Below are 27,107 nucleotides of genomic sequence, written 5' to 3'. Positions count from 1 at the left end.
GGAAAGTGTAATGAACAAAGGTGCGCCGAAATGAGGAAATCGAAAGTTGCTCACATAGTCGAAAAATTGCGCCAAAGCAACGAACACTGTAAGAAGGCGACCAGAATCCTTGTTAAATCCTGCTAATCGCTTTCCTGATTTGCTTTACGTGTGTTTTTAACTATGTCATGCTCTCTTTCTTAACACATCCGTAATTTCGCGCGCCCAAACAGTCAACAGAGACCACGTCTACATTCGACTTTCCCGCCACCAGACCGCCTTTGGCACGCGAAAACCGGAAGCTCCCACTCCTTCTTTCAAGAGTCTTTCCTACCTCTCCCCACTCTGGCACCTCGACCTTCACCACTGCCTTCGAGTTCCCCTCAACGGTCTCTCCACTCGTAGTGGCGGCCGCCCTCTCTTCAGCGCCATATTGACGCGTGCTTCTCCTCACCCTCTTTCTTTCCTTCCTCCTCGCCCCACGGCCCTTCCCATCACCCACCGCGCCCGCCCACCTCCAGCGGCGGAAAAGGGGCGCACCAGACGTTCGGTATGGGGCAATCCCGGCTTCGTCGTCATACGCTACTTTCGATCGACGTAGTACACAAAGGCACGTTGTCGCGGTGGCCGGGCGGCGACCAGACGTGGCCCTCGGCGTCGGCTCGTCGTCGTCGTGAACGGTCCGCTGATCCACTGTGACCTGCCGGGGAGTACTCGCGTACGATGAAATGACAAGACGGCCACAATGGAGAGTGTTGCCTCCCAGCGCTCCTTCGCCCGGCGTTGGGCTTCTCCTGACAGCGTCGGTTCTTTGCGGTAAGTCACCCTCAGCGAGCGAGCGCCGCCCAATGAGGCGGCTTTGAAACCACGTGCCAGACGCTGAACGACGCGAGAATTGCGAAAGGAATAGGAGACGTCGCTCGGTTTCCGGCAAATCGAGGTTTCGATACTAATCTAACATTCACTTTCTAGCTTCTCCAGCCGCTCAACGACGCGATAATTGCGAAAGGAATAGGAGGCGTCGTTCGGTTTCCATCAAATCGAAGTCTTGATACTAAGTCTAACATTCACTTTTTAGCTTCTCCCTTTCGTTCATGAGTTGTTTTCACCGCTCGCACTAGGCAATAATTGTAGGTAAATACTCTGCTCTAAACAGAGTGAACCATCTTCTATACATATTTTTGGCACTATCTTTAACGATTTAACAAAGAAGCAAAGAGCACCCCGCGTGATGACACCAAAAGCCCGTTTTTTTTTTTTTTTTCTGCGCGAACTTAAACAGGGACAAAGTACTTCCGTTTTCCTTTTCCTTTCTGTCTCTCTTTTTTGCCAGCTGGGCTACGTCCAGATGTATCACCAGTGTTAAACGCTTTTATGGACGAATAAGACAAACAAACGCGTGCTTTCTTTAATCTGGTAGTCAGGTAGCCATACATTCTGAATTCAGAAGATTTTCGTCCCTTTAATGACTGCTTTCATGCATGAGGCATTAAAAGAGAAATTCCATCAGGACAATTTTTCTTTTCTCAGGGAATTTAAGAAGTAAAATTTGGCCGAAGGAAACTGAGACGCTGTCAGGAATTTTAAGAACCGAAATTTTCTGGCTTTTTATTTTTGCGAAATTGTTGGTTTTTCCAAGCTGCAGCGAAAAAAAAACGCCAAAGATGGGGATTTCGGGTCTAATTAAAGGAATTTGAGGGGATGCATGAAACATTACTCAGCGTTAGGAGGCCATAGCTATTGACTTTGTCCCTTTATTGTCATGATCTTCTTATTGCACATAAAAGAGGCAATTTATTAGAGTTGCTAAGATCACTGCCGTATCTAAAATGTGTTAGAGTAAACCATTTCACTATATGAAAAGTATAGCATGCGCTAAAGAGTTTGTTTCTAACCCCTGAGTCACCCTGAGTATTTGTGACTACCACGCTGCTAAACAGCAACAATTCTGGACAAAAGAATTTGAAGGCGGGAAACCGTTTATGAACGCAATTTTTTCATATAATGTAACGTTTCACTATAATAAATATATCCGCAGATCACCCCGCAGCAGTCTCGCAATTTTTTTTTCTATTATTGTTTTTGTCATCGTCAAAAGCGATCCCCATTAGTTCTCTATGATAGTCTTCACTGTTTTATGTGATCGATGGAAACATTTCAAAAGAAAGATTTTGCTACACATCAAAAGAATGAACCGTTACCTTCAATATTTCCATAACAGTGTCTTACAATTTTTCATTTTTCAAAAATTTTGTCCGAGAATGTTGGACATGCTAAGAGCAAGCATTAGATTTAAAAAGGCCATCAGGATATAAAAAAAAATTTCTTCTTTCTCTAAATCTTCGTTTTGCGTTGTGATCGCTAGCAACTGCAAAGAGTGCCTCTTGCAAGAAGCTGAACTCCAAGAGCGCGCGGGCTTTATCACACGCTGATGTACCGTCTGCAAAACTAAGTTTGAAGTGAACTTTGTTTCCAGTAGTCTTTCTACCGTTTTTTTTTTATTTTTTTTTTCCTTTTGGTGCGACGGCGGGAGAATAGCGGAGAATTTTACGACAGTCAGGCAACTGCTGATTCGTAGTGAGAGAAACTTGAAGTACTGTTATATTTTTTTTAAGAAGAGGATTTTTATTTGGTAATATAAACTTTGCATCAATGAATATACAAAAGAAGGTCACAGGGCCCGAAGGCTGTATCGGGGCTTTAAAATATTAAAAATTGTGCCCAAAACATATTGTCAACGAAGTTGTGCCGACAATACCACGTGGTACTATACTTCGAGTCTTTTGGTACTGTTTTCATAACTGTGGTGCAGCTTCAGAAGTCATTCGCCTCCTCGTCATGTTTGCTTGTACAAGCGCGCCCATTGTAAAGCTGGCATGCGTTTTCGTGAAAACAGATCGATGTGGGGCCACCGCAAACCTTGGCATTCTGCCCAACTCGTTAGGGGCCGTTCACGCGCTTTTCGGATGTCCAACGGGACACCGAACTTTCCTTCGGGGAACGACCCAGATCGATAGGCGGATGACACACGGGCGTTGCCGCGTGGTACGCGTACGCGGCGACAATGCTTTCGGGGGCCACGAACTTGGCGGTCGACCTTGGCCAATCCCATTACGGCACAAAGGTTTCACAAGAAGGCGCGCGTAAATATTAAACGAAATTCGAGGCAGGTTGATGAAGACGCTCTGGTACATCTCTGCGCGACAGATTTGTTTATGTGAGCTCAGAACACGTGACAGAGCTGGAGGTAGTGCTGCTGTTTGATCTTTTTTTTTTCACTTTCTTATTGGGGTTGTTTTGAAAACAAACTCATATCTTCATATTTGCACAGAGAAAATAAAAATTTATCGACGAAAGCATATTGCGGGAAATCAGTGAGACAAAAAGTGTGTGAGTGTGTGTGTGCGTGTGTGCGCGTGCGTGCGTGTGTACGCGTGTGTGTGTGTGTGTGTGTGTGTGTGTGCACGCGTGCTTGCGTGTGTGTGTTTGTGTGCGTGCGTGCGCGCTTGTGTGTGTGAGTGAGTGAGTGAATGAGTGAGTGAGTGTGTGTGTGCGCGTGCGTGCGTGTGTACGTGTACGCGCGTGTGTGTGTATGCACGCGCGCGTGTGTGCGTGCGTGCGCGCTTGTGTGAGTGAGTGAGTGTGTGTGTGTGTGTGTGTGTGTGTGTGTGTGTGTGTGTGTGTGTGTGTGTGTGTGTGTGTGTGTGTGTGTGTGTGTGTGTGTGTGTGTGTGTGTGTGTGTGTGTGTGTGTGTGTGTGTGTGTGTGTGTGTGTGTGTGTGTGTGTGTGTGTGTGTGTGTGTGTGCTCTCGTGCGTGCTTGCTGCGCGTGTTCGGGGGATTGGGCGGAGAGAGAGTGGAACGGAGCCCTTGATTTAAAAGACAATACATTGTACATCGTGGAATATTTGTTAGCTCATAAAGTTAATATTCTAGTATCTAATGACCTTGTGCGTGGTCTCTACTCTACTTGTGTACTATAGGAAGACAAAAAAAATGCTTCCCCACAGATTGCCCACATAAGAGTAAAATATCGAGGCTCCATTCACGATGGCTCTGAAATCAGCTGTACTAACTATCCAAAAGTTTAGTTTGTCACCCAGATTAACGACTTTGTCAAGGCGGATACACAGGAAACCACGGATAAGATTGCAGTGCTGGGAACGTCTGGCAGCGACAGCCATGAAGCCTCGAAATCTGGTGCTGGGGAGAGGAGGATTGCGGTAGTCTTCAAATTTTTGCAGCGACTCTAAACACGGGGAGTGTTTCGGCTCCGGCGAGTTGAGTACCGTGGGGAACCCAACGAAGACCTAGACAGAGATTTCACTTCTTCGTCACCTACTCTTTACCCTACCTAATCTTTATATTAATCTAAGCTCAACTGAACATCATGGCCTACCTATGCGCTTGTATCTTGGCTAAGTGGCCATTCACTCAGTGCGGTCTTTATTTCAAGCCCGATGAGGTTGGACTTGGAATGTAGCGCGGGCAAAGCGATTGGGGGAGCACGGGCTCAAAAGAGGTATAAAGATCATATCTGACATGCACAGCGTATAACGGCATTTCTACATTAAAAATCATTTTTCCAGAGTCTCCGGCTGGAACCCAAACAGCCACGCCTGCATTTCATTGCGGACTCAAAGCCCACTTATATGTTCGAAGAGTCCTTGTGCGTAGCGAATATAATGTGCGTCGTTTGCGGCGGCCTTGAGGACTTCCACTCCACGTCCGTTCCCTTCCCATCCGCTGCCTCTGAGGGCTTCGACACCTAAGGTGCCGGATAGTGAGCCCGAGGCGCGCCTTCGATTTGCTTAGGCGATTCACCGCAGCCGTCTCCCTTCCAGGAATCCCTCGAGGGGCGTGCTTGTCATCCGACTGGCGTCGACCCGTCGGCAACGTTGGTGACATACGCGCGCTGTGGCACGTGACCCAGGCTATCGATTACCGGGATGCGACGGGGGCCTGTTCGTACACGAGGCCAGCGCGGACTCATAATCCACGCTTACTGACGAGTGTACGTGTCGTCGACGGAGCATATCAAAGGTTGCTACGACACTTTATTCCCTGGAAAGAGTCACTCCGTGTCATATTTGCTTACTGAGTCACCAGCGAACATTACATTTTTGCAGCCCATTTTTCAGCGTAGAGCAGCTGCTATAGTGCGCAAAGTGGTGGCGCCAATCTAGCCTGTATTTGGGCTTCAGGGTGTCTCACATCGCCTTCTCACCATTCACCTTTAAGGATGCTTTCCTTTCAAGTTTACATAACAGAGTGTTGGGGTGCTCTTATTTGATGTAGATGAAAAAAAAATTATCTTTCATTAGTTCGTTTCTGATGCGTGAGTCATTGTCATCATCAGCACCAGCAGTTCGTTTATGTCCCCTACGAGACAAAGGCCTCCGCCGTTGTCTTAGAGTTAACACTCTCCTCTACCAGATGCGGCCTCCCAGTACAGGCAGACTTCCTAATCTCATCTACCCATAGGATTTTCTGCCGCCTTGCTATTATTCACATCACACAGCCCACATCAGTCTGCGCGAGCCTTCCTCTTCTTCCTCGAACTCCTCAGTATGGTCCTCCTCATATGGTCCTCATATGGTAGAGGGACTATCCAAGGCTCCATGGTATCTATCTCGCCTCTGGGTAAAAACAAAGTCGTCAAAGACAAACACTTGTAGCTCTTCTATACCTTCATGGGGCTCAGCTGCGCTCTGGCGAATGGGAGCTATGATTAACCCTTCGTTACGAATCTGCTGCAGCCGGAAGGATACAACTATAACCATTTAGGACGAGAAGCGAAACGTTCAGCTGACTATGCTCGAGCAAGGATGTTCCCATATGCCTTTATGCTCCGAAAAAATCTGCCTTTTAAACGCCGTTAGTCCTCGAATCCCTGGAAACGATCAACACTAATTCGCCGCTGCTGCAGTGGCGTCGGTATAGAGCCGTCGCTTTTAAGACAAGGCTCCGCGACACACCGCCACGCACTTGTACGCGTCACCGTACACGCGCGCCGACCACGATCATGCAGCAGCGATCCGAGGCCTCCCACGAATCGCGCCGCTCCCCGTCCGCTCGTGCCCGCCCGCGCAGTCTATGTGGAAGCGACGCGGTAAGAATGCGCGCCCGCTAGGGTTTCTCGGCAGCTGCCGGCTACGTCGCGGCTGCTGCTTCGTCCGCGCCGAGATGTTCGTTATTCTGGAGCGCTGCCTTCTTGGCACGGGTTCCGAAGGCGCGCTCCCGGGCCGTAGCTATGTTTGCGGTAGCGGGCGGAAAGGAACCAGTCGGCGCAGATTACAACGCGACCCGACCGCTGGGGGCATCTGAGCCGCTGGCGGGCGGAAGAAGTTGAAATGGCAAAGAATTGACGAAGGGTGCCGAATTTTCGGAATCAGTGGTGGTCTCCGGTGGAAGAAGGAAGACATTCGTTAAAACGACGCAGTTGAGTCAACGGCCTCTCTGATATCGGGGAGCAAAAGTAATCAGTGGTCTGCCAGCGCCTTTTATGTCTTCATATGCCGAGGATTTAATTTCATTTCTTACGGTTATTCCGTAACACTTTCATAACAATTACAAAACATCGCTTTTGAAGTTGGGTTTTAAAGCAGATAACCCGTTCAAACACATTTCGGAGTATTCACGGAATAGTTACCTTGCGCTCTAGAAGCGAGTTTGTGACGTTTTTTTTTTTCTTCTGATTAATCTGCATTTAATAAGATGACATGTCTTTTACGTACCCACGAAACTATTAACTTCGCAACTGGTTTTGGTAAATTTTCTCTGCTTCGTAACAAAGAAGGTGCTAAAGCTAGAGCATGGACAGCAGTAAAACTGATGCTCTTCATCAGCAACCCGCGCCCCTGTGTCATCGTACATGCAATGCTTACCGGGTTTCTTTTCTCCATCCTTTACGTCGCCTCAAAGCTCCTGCGCACGTTGCTTGGATCGCCTATCATTAGCGCCAGTCTGAGTTATTTTTATTTATTTATTTACACGGACATGCAAAGAAGACGTCGGTGCTTGACGACGGCGCCGGCTATTCTTTTCGCATAGGGGAAGAACCCACTCTAGAACTGACAACATAATGCGCTACAAAGCACATCTACAACACACAACATAACTTATGGTTTGGGGGGGTTTAACGTCCCAAAGCGACTCAGGCTACGAGGGACGCCGTAGTGAAGGGCTTCGGCAATTTCGACCACCTGAAGTTTTTTCAAACGTGCACTGACATCGCGCAGTACACAGGCCTCTGGAATTACGCCTCCATCGAAATTCGACCGCCGTGGCCGGGATCGAACTGGTGTCTTTCGGGTCAGCAGCCGAGCGCCATAACCATTGAGCCACCGCGGCGGCCCTACACAACATAACTTAATGCACAAGCAGGAAATGACAACAGTGAATGGGAAAAAATATAAAACAACGAGCAATTCTAATCACCGTAAATAGAAAATAAATAAGCACAGCCCTATTGTTCGCTGCTTCTGTGTTCACTGTGCTGTTTTGCCCCAAAAGTTTCATGCGATTTCCTACCCTCCTAACAATCACTGCCAGCATCACGTGGACTGTTCCCCTTACTATTTACAAGCGTGAGCTCTCAGCAGTCATAAATGTGAGCTGCAGCTACGGAGTCAATTACCGTCGAGCCAGTTGCTGATAGCGACTCCCAAAGCAAAGCGGATGTTCGCGTGGCACTCAATCGCCGCTTCCACTGCAACCGGAAGAGGAAGCAGAACGAACGCCCCTCGGAACGTTATTAGCAGCCACAAGCGCCCAACTTCCGCAGCGTACATCCTGATGCAGAGTTTTAATCTCAAGAGGGCATGCAAAGGAAGAAGCGACGCAACACGCGGCGGGCGATAACACTGTTATCGACGCAGCTCAGTTTTTAAGGCGAAAGCCTTTAATAGCTCATACTCGCGGCCATGACTGTCCGTCCGTCCGTTACATCTGAAGTGAAAGTCATAACTAGTCATTACTAGTCACAAGTCATGACTAACTGCTCATTAACCAATTGTCAACTAATTAGTCATGACTAGATCGTCATTAACCAATCATGACTAGTTAGTCACGTGCCATGACTAATTTGTTATGACTAGCCAATCCAAGTCGCCTCATAGCCGCGTCGTGTGTGCCTACGGCCGTCGTCTCGTTGGTGGCTTACTGCGCATGAGCTAAGGTGGCGCAACTGTCGCGAGCACTGCTCTCTCGCCAGACGCCTTGCAGAAGTCGGATGCTAAAAAGAAAGAAAGAAAGAAAGAAAGAAAGAAAGAAAGAAAGAAAGAAAGAAAGAAAGAAAGAAAGAAAGAAAGAAAGAAAGAAGGAAAGAAAGAAAGAGAGAAACTTTTCTCCGCCCAAGATGTACGTTGCCAACCAAATACAAGCTCATCTACAAGTACACTGGACTTGCAAAGCGTTGCGCGTATTATTTAACTAAGGCAACGGACCAATCGGGTCTCACCTTTCATCGTGCAGTACCAGGCAATCTTACACGAGTCCACGAAGGAATGCAAATGCGCCTTACGGACACATTAAGTGGCAACGGCACGACTCAAACAGGGAAGCAAAGACTAGGAACCACCTTGCTTCAAACAAGAAGGCTTTCATTGGTTCGAATAGTCATAGTTCCAAGCGCCACAGAGAGGTCATCGCGCGTATAGTTGACTGAAGATTCTTAACAGCACAAATGTTCCATTATGGTCCTCTCTTGTTCAAGTTTGATTTGTTCACGTTAGTGAATTCCGTAGACGCTTAGCTGACTTTCCGAAAGGTCGGTAGATACGGTGCGAGCCAGTAAACCCAACACTGTGTCACGATAGAGACCTAGCGCGCACAGGAAGCTTCGCAATCGCACCCACTTTAGACAACTGTGATTATAATGTGAAATGAACACTTAAACAATCAGCATGCTCATGCACGACAGTTTTTCACATATGCCACCATGCTGAAATGGTCCGCTCAGCGGCGGCAACAACATACCTCTATGGGAGCCCGTGTTGGACGGCGAATTTTAATCGAAAAATAAAAAAAATATATTCATGATAATGTGGTCACAACGCTTCTTTGAGGCACATGAACTGGGCCAGACATTTGTTGGTTCCTGGAGTTTGGAAAGACCATTTATACGTCTTCCACACGGTGTAGCAAAGGTAATTCTTATTTCAGTGTTAGTTTTAAGCATCAAATGCTTTTAGCCCCCGTTGTCGGCAGTGTGGTGACGTCACGCCGAGACCTAGAGCCATCATCCGGGCACTGAAATCCACTCATCCGGGCACTGAATTCCCGTCATCCGGGCACTGAAATCCACTCATCCGGGCACTGAATTCCAGTCATCCGGGCACTGAATTCCAGTCATCCGGGCTCTGAAACGAGAACATCCGGGCACCGTACGAGACTCAACGAGATTTAACGAGACTCTCTAAGCCCTCCTACGCGACCGGCATGCAAGCACCGGTTGGTCTCCAAACGAGACAAAAAATAACTGCTGCCAGTGCCTTCTCAATGTTTATCAGGATATCAGTGGAGCTGTGGGTTTGATAATGCACGGAATTATAATTTCCGATTTCTAGTAAGGCGTGCAAAAAGCACATAAATGCCACGTTACACTTCGTTGTCATACGTGATCCGGGGGAGAAGCGCTGCGTTCAAAGGGCAAGGCATCGCGCCGAACGGGTGGTGGCGTTCCTCCCTTCCTTTACGGTGCGGTTCGGGTGTCCACCGAGATGGCAGAGAATTACTGCGCCATTTCCTTTCCTCAAAAAACCTTGCGTTCAAACGGCAAGGCATCGCGCTGAACGGGTGGTGGCGTTCCTCCCTTCCTGTACGGTGCGGTTCGGGTGTCCACCGAGATGACATTAGGCCCGTAAACATTTCATGCTTACTCTACTCTCGTTTACGGGAGAGGCAGAGATTTTTAGTCTACTTTTTTATTGCGGGGTTATTTTTATTGCACTAAGATTTACTCAGTTTAAATTCAGCTTTAATTAATTGGTGACTGTTTTTATTAGTTTCGTGTCATGGCACAAAAAAAAAAAGCTTTCTCAGTTACGAAGAACCATATAGCCATGACGGCAGTCCTCGAACAAAGCCTGGGTATCCGAAGTTACTAACACAGAATTTTGTCCGTCTTGCTATATGACGCGAAGACAGTGCTATGTATCAAAATCTCTGCAGCATTTCATTCTCCTGCTCCACACGCATACTAATTCGATAGCGTTAACAGTCCCGATCAGCGGCGTGTCGAGAAAAGCAAGTGGTCCACCTGCCACCTTAGTCACATGACCTTGTGACGTCATCACAACCTGCCAACCATGGCAGGAAGTAATTATATTAATGTTCCGTGGCGAGAGGCTGCTCAGGAAGAACAGCCTGGGTCTCACAAGCCCCACCGGTGGATATGCATGAAACAGCCACCTGTTAGGGCAGTGGCGCATCGTTCAACCGCTGCACCACTGCGCCCGGAGTGGCATGAGGACTCCCAAATATATATAAATGTAAAGTACAGAATGACCAATTCCGCATATATGGGCTCATAGTCAGAACCTTGGCGACAGAGATGCGCAGCTTAAGTGTCTCCTCCTTCAGTTTTTTTTTTTTTTATTTTCGGGGGGAGGTGGCTGTTTCCGAAACTGTAGTTTGTTGGTTGGCCTCAAATAAAATGGCCCATACCCACTACGGGGGAGTGGCCAAGACACAGGCGGTGAACTGCGGGAAAGAGGAGTTTTTATAGAGGAGGAAAGGGAGTAGTAATAGTGTTTAGGCTGACAGATTGGACAACGCAACGGCAGGGGACCTGTTAGCTGGGAGATATAAGTCGGTACGATGGCTTTTTGTGCAAATTCGAATGTAATGCATGTAATGGTTCAACTTTGCACCCGCAGTGAACACAGGCAGACTCAGCTGGTTAACCAGAATTTCTAATAGGCACCTCCTCTCGCCCTGTCCTCTTGGCTGCACTTTCGCGATTATATGTTTCTTCTTTCTCCTTACGAGATTATAAGAATGTCAACCACCGGCAATGCAGGTTTGATTCCCAGCGTGCGATGCTGCCGGCCGGGCCTACAGGACTACGACGTGTGCTTCAACATCTTCCTGGAGCGCGACTTCCCCTTGGTGGAGGCATTCCTGCGCAACAGGGCGTTCGGAGCCAGGGGCAGGGTGCTGGTGGAGCCCGGAGATCTGGCCACCATGTGCGAGTACGCGCACACCTTTCATTTAAATTTCTCACCCCGCAGCACAGACCACGGCTGTACCCGATGTAAAGGGTACAGCTGCAGGTCACGAACAGCATCAGTGTCAGCTTTTTACATGCATAAGGTTCTGTAAGCATTGACGGGGCGGAAAAACAGCTGAAGTGATGAAGTTAGGAAAGTAAGCAGTCTTAATGAAGTTGCAATGGACCACAGTAAATTGGAGAGTACTGGCGGGGAACCACTGCTCTGCAGTGTGCTAAATTCGGCTGATGAGTTAGGGTATGATGTTTACGCCTCATGCTTGTTTATGGTCTATTACTAAACGGGTACTTATCGGGCCAGATTTAATAAGTCAACGAGAAAGATCTTTCATCGAGAAATTTTTTTCAGAAATCAGAAATGCTCAGTTGTTATTCCATAGTTCTGAATTACATTAAATAATTTTTAAAGGAGGGGCACCAGAACTCGGCACAGGAGTTGTGTGAGGGATCCGTAAGTTAAACAAAGTCAATAGAGGTGATCTCTAGAGATGCAAAATGAGCACAAAAAAAAAAGAGTAAACGAGAACTACGAAGAGCAAAAATGCGTTCAGTTTCGTATAGTTCTTGTTATTCTGTTTAGGGTTCATGTGTTCTAATCGCTCCTCTGCATAAATGGAACGACATATCTGACGTTAGAGTTTGTGGTAGCATTGTATTTATTATTTAGAAACCGGTATTGATCGATGTAATTGTGTGTATGTAAAATTATACAGATAACAAAGAACGGGCTTCCGATTCAAATTAGAGAATTTTTCGTTTAGGAGTGACACTTTCCCTTATCTGATCTTATTTTTTTTTTTCGAACAGTGGAATGTTCCATATATTTTTCTATCTTTTGAGCGGTCAAGTTTTCGTTTATTATGTTCATTCGTACACTTAATCAAGTGCCCACGCATAGTATTGCCCTGGCTGAAATTCTATCAAGGCAGTGTTTATATTTTTTAAACTCTATATATAGCGCCAGATATTCTACAGGATCAAAATATCTCCGGATGATAGGAACTCTCAACCTAGCAATTCTGAAAAAAAAAAAAAGGCCGTAGATATGTCACACGCCGCTACAGGTAAGAATATTAATTAATTGTGCCGCGTAAGAAATATAACATGTAGAAAATTCATGCCTCTACAGAAAGAGAAAACTAATGCTTGCGAATACACTCCAAAAAATTTGAATTATCTGGAATATTCTTGTCTATTCGAATATTCGAAATGCTCCTAGGAGAGAGCTTTCGAATCTAACGCGAATATCGAATATACAATAACCGATAAATATTCGAAATCTGCGAATAAATCAAATCCTGATGTGAATTAGTTGGTCCACGCTGCGAGGTCAGATATTCGCGCACCCCTAATTACCCCGTCTTCGCCGTCGAGGCAGCACGCTAATTTTCTTCGTTTTTATTTGCCGGCAAAGGCACGTCTCTCACTTGTGCGGCGAAGACGGCGTCTCGTCGACGCGACTCTTTTCACGTCACAGTCACCCGTCCGATACGCGAAGCACTCTCGGCTCCCAGCAACTAAAAAGCACCAAGAAAAGAAGATCTTGAAGACCGCGTCGGGTGGCTGAGATGCTTAGCAGTCAGTGTGACTGACACGGCATACATAGAGACACACGCAGAGAGAGAGAGAGAGAAATGGAAAGCGAGATGCCCGCGGCGTCAGAAGTTTCAGAGCCGGTGCAGTCACCGAAGCTCGAAGAAAAGATAGAAAGAAATAAATGAAGGGAGAAATAAATATAGAAGAGGCGAAAACGGAATGACGAAAGTCTCGTCGCGCGCTGTCTCCGTCGCAGACAGACAAGAACCAGCAGCTCGCGCCACTCTGCTTATCGCTCGGGCGTTTTCTATGTTGCCATTTCTCGCCGCACGCCTCCCCGGCTCGGAGTTGGGCCGCTTGCTGGCACCGTGGAGTGGCAATGCATGACGGCATTGCCGCTTAATTTACTGGTGGCGGAGTCACGCGGGACTCTGTGCGAAGACCTCTCTTTCTGCCATCCCCTGCGCCGTCAGTGGAATAGCTAGAAATTCTTTTCGGGAGCAGGGCAGCCGGGCTGGGGGTCTCTTGGAGGAAAGGGTCTTGCGAAGAGAGAGAGAGAGAAAGGAATTTTTAATGAGGGAAAGGTGGAGAGGTCGGCCGGTGGTAACATGGCCCTGGCCTGCTACTCCACACAGGGGAAAGGGAAGAGGAGGAAAAGGAAAGTGCGAATGAAGGCTGATGATGGCATAATACAATGAGTTTCTCGGGTGATGTCTGCACACACACACACCACACACACCACACTGGCTGGCACTCGCATCGCGGTGAGTAGACGCACATAAAACTCATAAAACTGGTGTCAGCAAAACAAACACCGACACATGTCATTAACCATGTAGGTTGTGCACAGGCGGTCACAGACGAGTATCCAGGCCTGTTTCACACAAAAAGTTGAGCAGGGCCTTTGTCACACGGCACCAATCAGAACGTCTCGTCCTGGCGCCCAGAAGAGTTTCCTCAGAGAGGGGGCGAGAGTCCAGTCGTTTCACGGTCGCCTCCAATGTTGTTCTTTCAGCAGTATAGTTCGGGCACTCGCAAAGAAGGTGTCCAATAGTCTCTGGAGTGTGGCACTGTGCGCAATTTGGGTTACTTTCGATGCCGATCTTGTGAAGATAGTGTTTGGTGTAGGCAACGCCAAGCCGTAGCCGGTGGAGTAAAGTCCCATGACGTCGCACCACCATAGATGGCAAATGTAATCGTGAGCCAGCGTCAAGCTTACAGACGCGGTCCTGTTGATGACTCGAATCATGCCAGTGCGACTGCATTGCCGCTTGCATTAAATGCGCCAACAAGGCTCCAATGTCTGATCTAGAAAAGGCTATCTCAATGAAAGCACCATCACTATGTGCCATCCGAGCCTCGGCGTCAGCACGCTCGTTTCCCGCTATGCCGCAATGGCTCGGTATCCATTGAAACTTTATGATATGGCCGCGGTGGAAAGCTTCGGCTAACAAAACCACAATTTGTTGAACCAGCTGCTCGCATGCCCTTGGTTTTAGATAAGTTTGTACGACCTGCAGTGCCGATCTCGAGTCGCAGAATATAGTCCATTGCTGCGCTGGCTGGTGACCAATATAAAGGACGGCTTCTCGTATGGCTGCCAATTCGGTTGCCGTAGAGGACGTTTTGTGCATGAGCCTGAAACGGTGACATGAGGCATTTCCTGGCACTATCACCGCTGCAGCTGAAGAAGTGGTCGTCACGGATCCGTCCACGAAAACATGCTGGGTGTTAGTATACATAGATGTAATGTATGACAGCGCCAGCTGTTTCAGTCCGACTGTTGGAATGTGCGTCTTCTTTGTTATCCCTGGGATTGTTGTCCGTATAGATGGTTTTGGTACTGCCCAAAGTGGCACCTCCGCAATCTGGTGTGGCGCATAGTTCGAAGGCACCGCATTGCGCTGCATCCTAAGGGCTCTGGAAAAGGCTGCATCTGGACGCGCCGCACTAATGTTGGTCAGGGGGTGATGACGATGCCTGGTCAGATGCCGCAAATGCACACGAAGTGGCTCCTGTTGAAAATAAATTCGTGCTGGGCAGGCTCGGGCCTCATAAAATGTGCCCCATGTAGAAGTTTTACATGGCAAACCCAAGCATACTCTTAAAGCACGAGCCTGCGCGCTTTCAAGCACATGCAGGCCTGATAGTCTGACTCCCGAGAGAACGGGTGCACTGTATCTGAGAAGACCGACTACCAGCGCCTGGTACACATGTAGTAAAGATCGCTCAGAGGGACCCCAACATTTTCCTGCCATACACCGCACAATACTTGCAAAGCTGTCGAGCTTTTTCTTGAGCACAGAAATGTGCTTCGTCCAGGACAGGTCACGGTCTATCGTAACACCTAAGAATTTGTGATGTGTTACGTATGGAACAATTTGCCCGTCGATTGTGACCGGATACCACGCCATTGACTTGCGTGTGAAAGCCAATGCTACGCTTTTAGTTGGCGAAAGTTCAAGCCCCTGACGGCGCAAGTACGCAGACGTAATGGAAACCGAACGCTGCAATCTTGCTTGCACTTGGGGACGCGTGACACTTGATGTCCATATGCAAATATCGTCTGCGTAGGCAGATATCGAAACAGTCTTCGGCAGTTGTTTGAAAAGGCCAATGAGCACGAGATTGAACAACGTTGGACTAAGCACTCCTCCCTGAGGAACACCACGAGCAACATGATGATCTGCTGTGTCACCTTCAAGAGTCTCCATGTAGACTGTCCGGTTTGTCAAATAGCTTGCAATCCAATTGTGTAGACGTCCGCCTATGCCACATTCATCGAGTGCATTTAGTACTGCATCATGCTGAACATTATCGAATGCGCCCTTGATGTCGAGGAAAAGAGCAGCAGTCAACCTGTGACGGCGTTTTTCATGTTCTACCGTTGACACGAGATCAATTACACTGTCGATGGCAGACCGGCCTTTGCGGAAACCCGTCATTGTGGAAGGGTACAGTTCACGTTTTTCAAGGAACCATTCTAGACGGGTTAGCACCATACGCTCCATCGTCTTGCCAATACAACTTGCCAGAGCTACTGGTCTGTAGGATGCTAAGTCGAGTGGCGATTTCCCTGGTTTGAGCAAGGCCACAATGCGGCTTCTTTTCCACTGCTGTGGAACAGTGGCAGAGGCCCAAGAGTGGTTGAACAATGTTAAGAGGGCTTCCATTACCTGTGGGCCTAGATGACGAAGCGCATTGTATGTTATTCCGTCAGGTCCTGGGGACGAAGGATGTGTACAAGCAGAAAGAGCCGCTTTCAGTTCTTGAATTGTGAAGGGGATGTCCAGTCGATCGTCCATCGTGGGGGGAGCACATCGATGCTGCCGAGGTGAAGAAGCGCTTCCGGCAATTCTCGAACAGAAATCCTCTGCCACCTCTAGTTCTTGACGTCTTTCATAAAGTGCCAATGCACGGAAAGGGTGTTTCTGCTGGGGAAATGTCGGCAGTGCTCGAACGACGTGCCAGATTTTGGAGAGTGGTTTGCGGGGATCCAATCTGCTGCAAAATGACCGCCACCGTTGTTTGCCTAGGTTCTCCAAATAGCGCTGTATTTGCTTCTGGGCACGTCGAGAGGCCCGGAGATCCGAGACATCCTTTGTCCTCCGGTATTTTCTTTCTGCGCGCCGACGAATCGCCCGAAGCTGCGCGTAGATCACATCCACTGGAGCTGTGGAATTGGGCGCCGAGATGTTGCGCGTTGTATCTTGTATGGCCGAAATAATACGCTGTTCCACATCTGTTGGATCAGCGAGGTTACCACAGGTTTCTTCTAGAGCAATGCGGAAAGCACTCCAGTCGGTGCAACGTATTTTGGCATTTGGAAGACGGTGAAACCACCGTAGCTGCACATACGTTGGTATGTGGTCACTTCCATAAGTTTCAATATCAGCACACCACGTTGCGAACGATGAGAGGCGCCTGGATACAAATGCAAGGTCCAGGCAGCTGCTGTAGGTAGTCCCTCGTAGAAATGTCGGCGCGCCATCATTGAGCAAAACAAGACCTGCATTGTCCATGAACGTGGCGATATCCCGTCCTCGAACGTTCGTAATGGCGCTTCCCCAGCCGTGGTGATGCGCATTGAAATCTCCTACTATTATATGGGGCTCTGAAACGCTGTCGAGTAGCGATTGTAGTCGTAGGGCATCAAATCTACCCCTTGGTGGTATGTAGCCACCTATAATAGAGATTGTGCGCCCATTCAGAGTCACAGTGATTGCAACATACTCGTTGCTACTGCCCCCAGGAATTTGATGCCGAATGTAAGTGAGGTCACGACGGACGCATAGTAGTACCTTGCTCAAATGCCCAGCCGCTTCAGAGAGGAAACTTTCATAACCAGACAGTCGAAAAGGAGATGTGATATTAGGCTCACATATTACAAGCACTGGAAATCGGTACTTGAAAATCCTCTGCCTGAAATCTGCTAGGCGGCCTCGCAGACCTCGAGCATTCCATTGTAATACCGCCGATCGAGAGATTCTCTCCTGTAGTGAGGGTGCTGACGACGGTAGAGCCATAATTTTTGACTGCTATTAAAGGGTGGCAAGCACCGGTTCAATAGCGTCTAAAATTTGGACAGCAGCCTTAGCAATTGGCGTGTCCACTCCAGCAATTATCAGCCGTAAGGTGCCTATCAGCTGTTTCAGCATCGCCCTGATTTGATCATCTGTTGTAGACACATCCGGCGGACGCACCGGCGGACGTGTCACAGAGCTTACAGTACGCGATGGTAGAGGTGGCCACTCTGCGGAGTCCTCCTGGGTGGTTGACAGTCTTGGCTCTTGCGGAGCTGGAGGCGGTGGCTTCTGCGCGGCAGAGTGGTCTCGGTCCTCCTGATGTATTGACACGTCATTTACTGAGCTCAATTTCTTCTGCCGGTTTCGTGTCCTCCTCCTGGAGCGACGTACCGCGATTGCTGCTTCTCGGTGAGTAGAATGGTCTCTCACCATTTTCTTCAAGATCTTCATCTCTGTTTTCATCTTCGGACATTCCCTAGACGTTGCCTCATGAGGACCTTTGCAGTTGGCACAAACTGGAGGCTCAATCGCACATGTAGGTCCCTCGTGCACGCCACCACAACGCGGACATGCTTTAGTGCTCGTACACGCAGCACTTACATGTCCAATCTTCTGGCATTTTCGGCACTGCACCGGTCGGGGCACATAAGGACGCACTGGGTGCCTCACAAAACCCACTTTCACATGGGATGGTAAAGTAGTACCCTCAAACACTAGTTTGACACACCGTGATTGGCCGAAACGGTGGATGTCAGTTATGCGAACAGAACTTGATAGCAGTTGCACCAAGTCCATATCCTTGATCTCTATGTCCACGTCAGAAATCACACCAGCAGTAGTGTTAAGTCCATGAGCGAAGAACGAGCGGACTCGTATGTTGCCAAGGACAGACACGGTCTTCAACTTCTCCAGGGTGGCCTGGCTAGAGACATCAACAGAGAGGATATTCCTTCTTGCATTAATACGCACTTCTTTGACTTGGCCCGGAACCAGTCGTTCAAGAAGAAGAGTCAAAGTCTGCCTGTTGATGGAGTTGAGATTCTCTAAATCCTCAACAGGCATGTATGAAATTGTGTAAGTGAGAGATTGCTCACTTACATTGGCCTCGTTAGCAGTCTTCTTGCTCACACTGTGTTGGTTAGGAATCTTCGTGGTCACAATGGACTTGTTAGCCCGCTTCGTACGCACACTGGGCCCACACTCAGTCGGGGTTTTGGAAAGCTTCCTCTTCAGGCGCCGACTCACAATCTCGGTGTAGCCACCGTCGAACTCCATGTCATCCGAGTCGGAGAAACTAGACGACCCCGGGAGCTCTGAGGGGAGATCCATACTGCATCCAGGTTGATCTGTGCGGTTCACACTGCTAACCACAGAAGGCAGCAGAGGCGGCGGGTCATCCGCCATCGCCTGGGACGGCGAGGTTGCCTTGAAGGCCACAGAAGCACAAATTATTTCGAAAAAGCAGGAGCTCGATCAAGATGAGCTGCCGTTCGCAGCGCTCGCAGCCGTTCGCAGAAAACTATGTTGCCTAGGGGGTACAGGCAGACCACGACTCGGCGGAAAGGGGACGGAGCGAAGGGCGGAGATTCAGCCTGGTTAGGCACTCCAGCCATGAGCTACATCCAGTGACCCAATTTTCATTGTGTTTTTTCCAGCTTTAAGGCGCCGGGCGAGTCTTGTGAGGCGCTTTTTTTCAATCAATGGTAGCTAGGCTCCACAGGCACCTCAAGTCGAAGGAGTTTTTTTTTTTTTTTTTTTAAGCAGCAGCTCGGCATGTTGCAAGCCGCGGAGTACATGCACTAGTAACCCGAGTAGTGGCACTAGTGAATACGGCATAATAGTGGCCTGTAATCAATTACGGCGCATCTGTTGCCTGCTAATATTATGACAAATAAGAGAAACGTATAATTATTAGGCTATATTAACACCTTTTCTCGGGCTGCCAGCTGTTGGGCATCTTCTCACAGTCATCAAATATCACCTCAGCGCACACAGACAGCGGTTCTGTTGTTTGATTCAGAGAGTAAATGTCAGTCAAGGCAGTGAGCCAGGTTTCATGTCAAGGCCGCGGGCAAAGTCGCAGCAAACACGTGACATCTGCACATCTGCTCACCGACGGAATATGTAAGGTGACGCGATTAGATTCCAGATAGAAGGTATATAGGCCCTTACCACCACTGCTTCGGGTGAACGTTACATCTGCAGAAGAAAGTCATACAACTAATTCCCAAGTCGATGGACCTTCAGAGTTAACAGAGCATGCTAAAACTCTCAGGCGATCATTGTTGACGGCCCTGCTTGTGTGAACTGCACTAATTGGAAGTCTGCGACATGCGCAGCGGCTTTGGCGAGCTGCTGGAGTGCTACGCCTTCCACTACCTGAACTGCGCCGACCTGGGCGGGGTGCGGCGCGAGTACTTCGAGCGGCTCATCAAGGCCATGGTGTCCTCTTTCCAGCTGCTCTGCGCCACCGACAGAACCATGCTGCAGAGTAAGGCCACACCTCCCCGTGTTCGCGCACTGCCCTATAGGGGCACGCATTCGGGCCCGGGTCGCCGGACATGAGCTCACGAATTTCTAGCTGACCCGGACAAAACCTTACTACTCTCTTTCGCGACCCTCGAGAAAAGTTCACTGCAGCGAGGCTTTGAAATGCTTTGCATGCTTCGACGGAATCGGCACCTACACATTATTAGCTAGGTTAGCTTATGTTTAGGTAGATGTTTAAGTTTAAGGTAAGGTTAGTGTTGAGGTTACGTAACGGTCAAGGTCACCTTTCAGGTTACAACAGATTAGGTAAAGTGAGATTCTAAATGCAGGTGGTAACAATGGTGGAAGGAATCCCCGCTGACTCTTGCCTTCCGGTTCACGGAACAATTGGGGAGCGAAGAAATAGGCAAAGAAAATAGAATGGTGGTTAGACTCAAAGAACCGGAGAAGTATGCTAAGCTCTGATGAACTCACACAGAAGATAAAAGGAGATTGGTATGCTTTTCTTCGGTTCTGTACAGAGACCGGCCGGCTTCGGTGCGGTAAGCTTTCGTCCGGTATCACGAAAAAGAACAGTGAGCTGCTTCCGGGCCAGTCAAAATTGGCGAGCTCTCGTCAGGGACTCCTGGGCCTGTGCACATGAGGCACTGGAATTTATTTATTTATTAATTAATTTATTTATTTATTTATTGGGTTTTTCTCTCACCAGCGACCGTTCCTCATTCTGCTCCTTACCATGAGGCGTCGACGTCTGTCGCCTCTTGTGCCTTTGTCCTTTCGATTAATGCGGCTGCTTTAGTCCTTCTCGCCCTAATTAGACAAATTCAGCAATTATTATTATCTCAATGTGCAACTCAAACCACTGGTCTGATGCAACTGCAGTTTAGTTCTACCTTGTTGACATGTCTGACAGACATTCAAGACATAAGCGATACGCCGGCATGTTTTTGAGTAGGAGATGCTGGTGGTGTCGACCGCAGTGGTCACCGACTCCGCAGGGCGCGTGCCAGAAACGGGGCCGCACAATAAACTGATACGGGAGGTGACCGTCCCTAAGGCATCATTTAAAAGGGTAGTACAATATCAGTCCGGAACGGGAACAAAAGCTGTAGACAAAAAAGATGACGGTTTGCTAGGTAGTCTAGAGGCCCTAGGTCGCGACTTCTGTCGTAGAATGGTGGAGGGTAAAAGTGAAGCAAAAATATTCGCCATGGAAATGTTTGCAGTGGTGACATCGCTGACTATATCCAAGAGAGAGTAGTGAAAATAAACACGAATTTAAAGATCCGCTGTAGCTTAACTAGCCCGTTTTCTACCTCCTTTTTTTTTTAATTTGCCAGTAATCCCGCGCGCTTAAACGCGACTCACTTCACGAGTAAGAAGCGCGCTCGTGTCTTCGCAGATCTCTTCTACGACGGCCACTGCATCGGCGCCGTGTCGGACGGCGCGGGCGACTGCCGCACGGCGAACTTTGACCTCGCGACGGCGTGGAAGCGGATCTTCCGTTTCCGGGCCACGCAGCGAGACTGCAGTGACCTGGTACGCCACACGCGGTGCCTGGTGCGGGCGCTCAGCTCTTCTCCGTGCCGGCCGGAAGCCACCACGGCCTACAACACGTCGGCCATCGACTTCCTCTTCGTCTTCTGCCAGCAAGACTTCTCATCCACGAGCGCTGCCTCTCCGGGTGGACGCTGCTCTTCTCACGTGGCGATTAGTGCCGTCGCCTTGCTAGTCAGCACCCTCGCCGTGTACAGACTCTGGCGCTAGAAGTGCTTCGCGGAGACCACGGTGGTGGAGAGGAACGGAACTTTTTTTTTTTTTTTCAGAACATACATGTAAATACTGCCGCTCCTTTGTGCAGGCATTTCTTAGGCCGTACGTAGTTATATAAAATGTGTGACTGCAAGCCTTCGAAGTTCTTTGTCACATTTGTGATCGTCCTCTGCAGAGGGTGGATATAAATGGCCATCTGCGTGTTCTACAGTTCATGTTCTTTTTTCCTCCTTCGAATTCACATGCATGGAAAACTGCCGGAATACACAAAAACAAAAACAAAAAATGACGAGAAGACACGATCTCAAAAATCTACGTTTCAAGCCCTCATGAGCCTAAAACCACTTTCCTAAAACTTGGCCTGTGTTCCTAACTTCGGTTCCTTTTTTGTATGAGAGTGCGTTGTAATCGACAACACGTTTACGGCGAGGGATCGACCGGTCTCGGTAAGTACATTGACCTAGACGATGAGAATTGGGTACGGATAAGAATCGAATACTCTGAAAAAACAAAGAGTGCCTGTACTAACTTTTTATGCGTTGAAGGAATGACGTGCCAGATTTGACCGGCAACAAAAAGTGTGGTATATGACACGGTATATAGGGTTTGGACTTCAATCAGCCAAACAACCAGGCAGGCTTGCGTGAAGGGTGCTCGACAACGTATACACCATATTCGCACTAGCCGTCAGGTGATAGAGAAATCTGCAGAATATAGCCAACCCCTATATATAGCCTTCATAGATTACAAACCTCGAAACCTCAGCAGTCATGCAGGCGTTGTGGAATCAGGGTGTAAAAGAGCCTTATGTAGAAATACAGGAAGATATCTACCACGGCTGCACATCTATCATAGTCCTCCATAAAGTCAGCAATAGGAGGAGGAAAGACGGGGAGGTTAACCGGTAGATGAAACCAGTTTGCTACCCTGCACTGGGGGCAAGGAATGAGGGGATATAAAGGTGAGGGAGAAAAGGAAGAGATAAGAAAAAGCAGACGGCGAAGAGGCTTCGGCAAAGTCACAGCCTGTCCTACAGGCCCTGCACTCTTTAAGAACCGCAGGAGGGCCAAAGTCCGAAATAAAATTCCATTAAGAAAGAATGTTATTGGTTTGGTTTATTGGTTTATTGGGGTTTACCGTCCCAAAGCAACTCAGGCTATGAGGGACGCCGCAAGGGCGTCCGCAGAATTTTTTGCAGGGGGGGGCCCATTGGTTGTTGGCGCCGGAGGGGGGGGGGGGGGGGTATATTCGTAGCGAAAATGCACTATTTGCGGAGTAAATTTATTTATTTATATATAAATAAAAAATAAGTAAAATACACACATGAAAGAAAATTACAAGCAGCAAATTAAAGCGCGGATTGTAGAGATACATTGGAGTTTATCAACAAAGAAACAATTAAAATTAATAAAAATGCAAAAAGATACTATCAATACTCGAAGTGCTCAGTCTTACTGCATACGGGTTCTCGACTCACCCGAATTCATGACCAGCACACAGCGCAATATGTTCACAAACACGCAACTACAGTCACTCAGTCAGTCTTCCTTGAACAGCAACTGTAGGCGCCTCGGATTTTTCTGGGCGAATTGCGTAGTTACACGGGTGATAAATTCATTTCTGTGCTTCATTACACGCTCTCAGTGCACAGTCATCATATATATTGATTGGAAAAATGGTTGAACGAGTACGTTGAAAACAAAAGATGACTATATATACAACGAAAACTTATTTACAAGATAAATGCACGCTCGCAGCTTCATACACCTCGCTCCATCTTGCTCGCGCATCCGCACAGTCGAGCAACCGCACACACACTGCTCGCCGCTCGTCGTTTTCTCGTCCGCTGTCTTGGTTGTTCTCACCTTCGTTGACAACCCGCCACTAAAAACACCGAAGCACAAACACAGAGGCGCGCACACGTGCAAGGGCTTACTTGCCACAATATCCACGAATGCGCACTTTTGGGGTGTAAGGAACGCCGCGCGACTTCCGAGGGGAAGGGACACCCGCAACTAATTCGGCCGGAAAATTTGTTTTTGTGCTTTTATGGGGTTCAGAGCCCCAAAACGACTCAGGCTATGAGGGACCGAGTAGTACAGAGTTTCGGATAATGTCGACCACCTGGGTCTCTTTACCATGCACTGACACGCACAGTACATGGGCGCTGTTGTGATTTGAGGCTCAGCCAGAGGTGACAGGCGAGCCAGGCAGGCGCCATCGGGCTGCGTTGACCAAAGGCGCTGGTTTTCGGAGAAGACGCAAGGAACGCTGGTGTGGGGGCGCCTCTGGAGACTGCGTCGCCGTGAACAAAAGCAGCTAATCCCTTTTGCCGAAGGTTCTGAAAGCGGCCCTTCTACCGCACCGAGCTCTCCCGTGGATCGGAGGAGACAGCGCGCGGCGGCGGCGCCAACTCGTCGCCCGCTTGCCCCTGAGCAGCCCGACAAAGCGGGGGTGGACACGGCTGATTTGTCCTTCCCCCCTCAAGAATTCATCGGTGGCCGGCGTACGAACGTATCATGATTATAGCGAGCGACCTGTGCCCTGTGCACTGTCTGCCTCCGTGTCGCTATCTCTCTAGAGATCAAAGAAACAGACACCCATCTCAAGACGGCTCGAAGCACATGCTCGCCGGTGCCGCTGCATGTCTGCAACAGGTCGTCCTTCAGCAGAGCTGGCGGTGGCGTGGTTTGAAAACGGCGGAACGACGCGCGCCCGGACGCGGCATTTCGCAGATGTGACCAAGCGTCGAAGCGGGGCTGCTTTTACCCTTTTGGCTGAGCGCACCACCGCCCCTGGCGTGCGGCCATCACTCACGGTTCGAGTGAGTGATTTTCCAGGGGGGTGCAGCCGCCCCCCCTTGCCCCCCCCCTCCGGACGCCCATGGGACGCCGTAGTAAAGGGCTCCGGAAATTTCGACCTCATGGGGTTCTTTAACGTGCAACTGACATCGCACAGTACACGGGCCTCTAGAATTTCGCCTTCATCGAAATCCAGCTGCCGCGACCGGGATCGAACCCGCGTCTTTAGGGTCAGCAGCCGAGCGCCGTAACCACTGCGCCATCGCGGCGGGGCAAGAAAGAATGTTAGGCAGGGAGACATGATCTCGCCAATGCTATTCATACCCTGTTTACAGGAGGTGTTCAGAGGCCTGGATTGCGAACAGTTGGGGATAAGAGATAATGGAGATTACCTAAGTAATCTGCGATTCGCTGAAGACATTGCCTTGCTAAGTCATTCAGGAGATCAAGTGAAAAGCGTAATCAATGAGCTAGACAAAAAGAGCAGTACGATGGGTCTGAAAATCAATATTCAGAAAACCGAAGTAATGATCAACAGCCTCGGAAGGAACCAGCAGTTTACTATTGGTAGCGAGCTGCTGGAAGTAGTTAGGGAATACGCCTACTTTTGGCAGGTAATGACCGCGGATCTGGATCACGAGAGTGATATAACTAGAAGAATAAGAATGGGGTGGAGTGCATTTGGTAAGTTATCTCAGATCTGGAATGACAGCTTACCAATATCCCTCAAGAGAAAAGGACATAACTGTATCTTAACGGTACTCACCTACGGAGCAGTAACGTGGTGGCTAACGACATCCTAGTCGAAATCAACAGAATGGGCTTGGGCAGGGCATGTTTGAGTTTGAGTTTATTAACATTTTAGTCCTCAGTACAGAAAACTAAGGGCCGGGAACAAAAGGTACAATACCTGTACCTGGCTGGGTCCCCTGACCCCATAACAAAGTTGGTAGCGATTTCACTCCGAATAAACAAATCATAAACTAACGAAGAAAAACGAACAAAGCACTTTGAGCGAAAACAATTTAGCATGATATTTGAAATTGTGCACAACACTCGTGCCAACATTTAAACAAAATAAAAACTGTTTTAGCAAAATCCTGTGCAGAAACCATCAGAAAAATACGGAATCCATCAGGAGAGACACTTATAATCAATAATAATAAACATAAGTATATAATAAATAAGTATAAGTAATAATAAATATAAGTAATAAAGTATAATAAACATAAATAAAATACAGTCCATTCCACCCAAAAGCAGTCACTCGAAAAGAAAGTACACATTATAGAAATTCACAAAAACCGTGAACCCAACTACAACCACACAATGAAAATTTCGCGCAAAAATCTTTTCAGTGTATTAATAGAAGGATAATTGATAGCTTCAGCTAACACCGCGTTCTCGTTTAAAGCGTTGGGAATAAGGTATTTCATACTTTGTAATCCATAATTTGTTCGTAAACGTGGTAATATGTAATTTATTTTCCTGAAGCAAAAGCTGTCATTTTTCATGAGATATGTATTATCAAAGCTGTGAGAATTTTGTTTCCTTTGGGTGTATATGTAGAGTGCAAGTTTGTATAAATAGAGCTGTTCAAGATAAAAAATCCCATGTTTCTTGAAAAAAGGCCTTGTGCTCTCCTTATAATTTAAGCTTTCCAGAGCCCTAATGGCTTTCTTTTGCATGATTGTTAACGTTTGCAAATTACCTCTAGTTGTTTTCCCCTAGATAAAAAGATAGTAAGTTAAGTGGGATTGGCCGGATGATTGCATAATATGTATTTAATCTGTACCTAGTTGGAATCAGGTTTTTCACCCTCCATAATGCTCCAACTACTTTCGACATTTTTAATTTCAAATGATTTACATGTTCACTCCAGCTCACAAATGTAATGCAAAGGCCAGGGTGTAATGTGAAGGCATAGTTAGATGGGCGGATGAAAATAAGGACCGCAGCGGGTATAGGACAGCGTAAATTGGAGAGGTACGAGAGACGCCTTTGTCCTACAGTGGGCGTTGTCGGGCTGAGGATGATTGGTTTGACGTCACAAAGAGACGCATGGTTATGAAGCAAGGGACATTTTAGTGGGGAATTTTGGACTAATTCTGACCACCTGGTGTTCTTTACCTTGCACTGACATCGCATGATACACGGGCGCCTTGCGTTCCCCGGTCACCAAAGCACGGCTGCCACGGCCGGTATTGAACCGGCGCCATCGTGCTCTCCACTGAAAAAAAAAAAAAAAAAAATCTGTGCCCTCAAGGGTACGTACTGTTGTCTGTAGCTCGTACACTTGCACCAGCCAAGATAACAATGGCTACCACACCAGTACAGTGGTGTGCAATATCGGTACATCTGCAACCTTTCGCAGGGATTTTTTCGGCTCATTAAAGCGGCCTTATTCGAAGCCAGTGGCGTGTGAAAGTTGAGCTATGATAATTCAGTTAATTCGTAAATTGTGGAGGCGCAAATCGCAGTTATAGCTGCACGCATCAAACCTGCAGCTATCCTTTAATGGAAATCTCGAAAAGGTCACATCGTGTTAAATGCACGCCTTATTAGCAATTGCAAAATTGTTCACAGTCTGAGAGCACCCTTGCACCCAATGGAGCTGCAACTCCTTTGCACCTGTGCACCTTTAAAGGGAGCATAGGTGCATGGATAATGTCAGCGTGCGCAATGCACCCTTTTCCGAAAGAGCAGATGTAATTGCAGTGTCAATGAAGGGCTCTGCATCGAACGTAACGCCCTAAAGTAACTTTCATCGT

At 48.1% G+C, this 27,107-nt stretch overlaps 1 protein-coding gene across 1 annotated transcript; it reads left to right on the top strand.

Moving 5' to 3' along the window:
• The first annotated feature begins 505 nt into the window (after positions 1 to 505).
• LOC149358975 (uncharacterized) lies at positions 506 to 21,748 on the top strand. Its single transcript, XM_089571151.1, has 4 exons — positions 506 to 795; positions 11,001 to 11,172; positions 19,612 to 19,763; positions 21,165 to 21,748. The coding sequence occupies exons 1-4, from the start codon at positions 708 to 710 to the stop codon at positions 21,527 to 21,529; spliced, it is 777 nt and encodes a 258-aa protein (XP_089427277.1). The 5' UTR covers positions 506 to 707; the 3' UTR covers positions 21,530 to 21,748.
• The last annotated feature ends 5,359 nt before the right edge of the window (positions 21,749 to 27,107 follow it).

This window comes from Amblyomma mixtum, chromosome 2 (assembly GCF_055824585.1).
Source record: "Amblyomma mixtum isolate Tamu chromosome 2, ASM5582458v1, whole genome shotgun sequence".
Lineage (NCBI taxonomy): Eukaryota > Metazoa > Arthropoda > Arachnida > Ixodida > Ixodidae > Amblyomma > Amblyomma mixtum.
The sequence above is the reverse complement of the archived record's forward strand: the minus strand, read 5'-3'. Positions and strand labels throughout refer to the sequence as shown.

Bases quoted from the DNA above. Each gene is read 5' to 3' on its own strand.
- LOC149358975 (XM_089571151.1), top strand. From the start codon at position 708: ATGACAAGACGGCCACAATGGAGAGTGTTGCCTCCCAGCGCTCCTTCG. The intron at 11,173-19,611 runs GTACGCGCACAC...CGACATGCGCAG, and splicing joins GATCTGGCCACCATGTGCGA to CGGCTTTGGCGAGCTGCTGG. The intron at 19,764-21,164 runs GTAAGGCCACAC...GTGTCTTCGCAG, and splicing joins CGACAGAACCATGCTGCAGA to ATCTCTTCTACGACGGCCAC.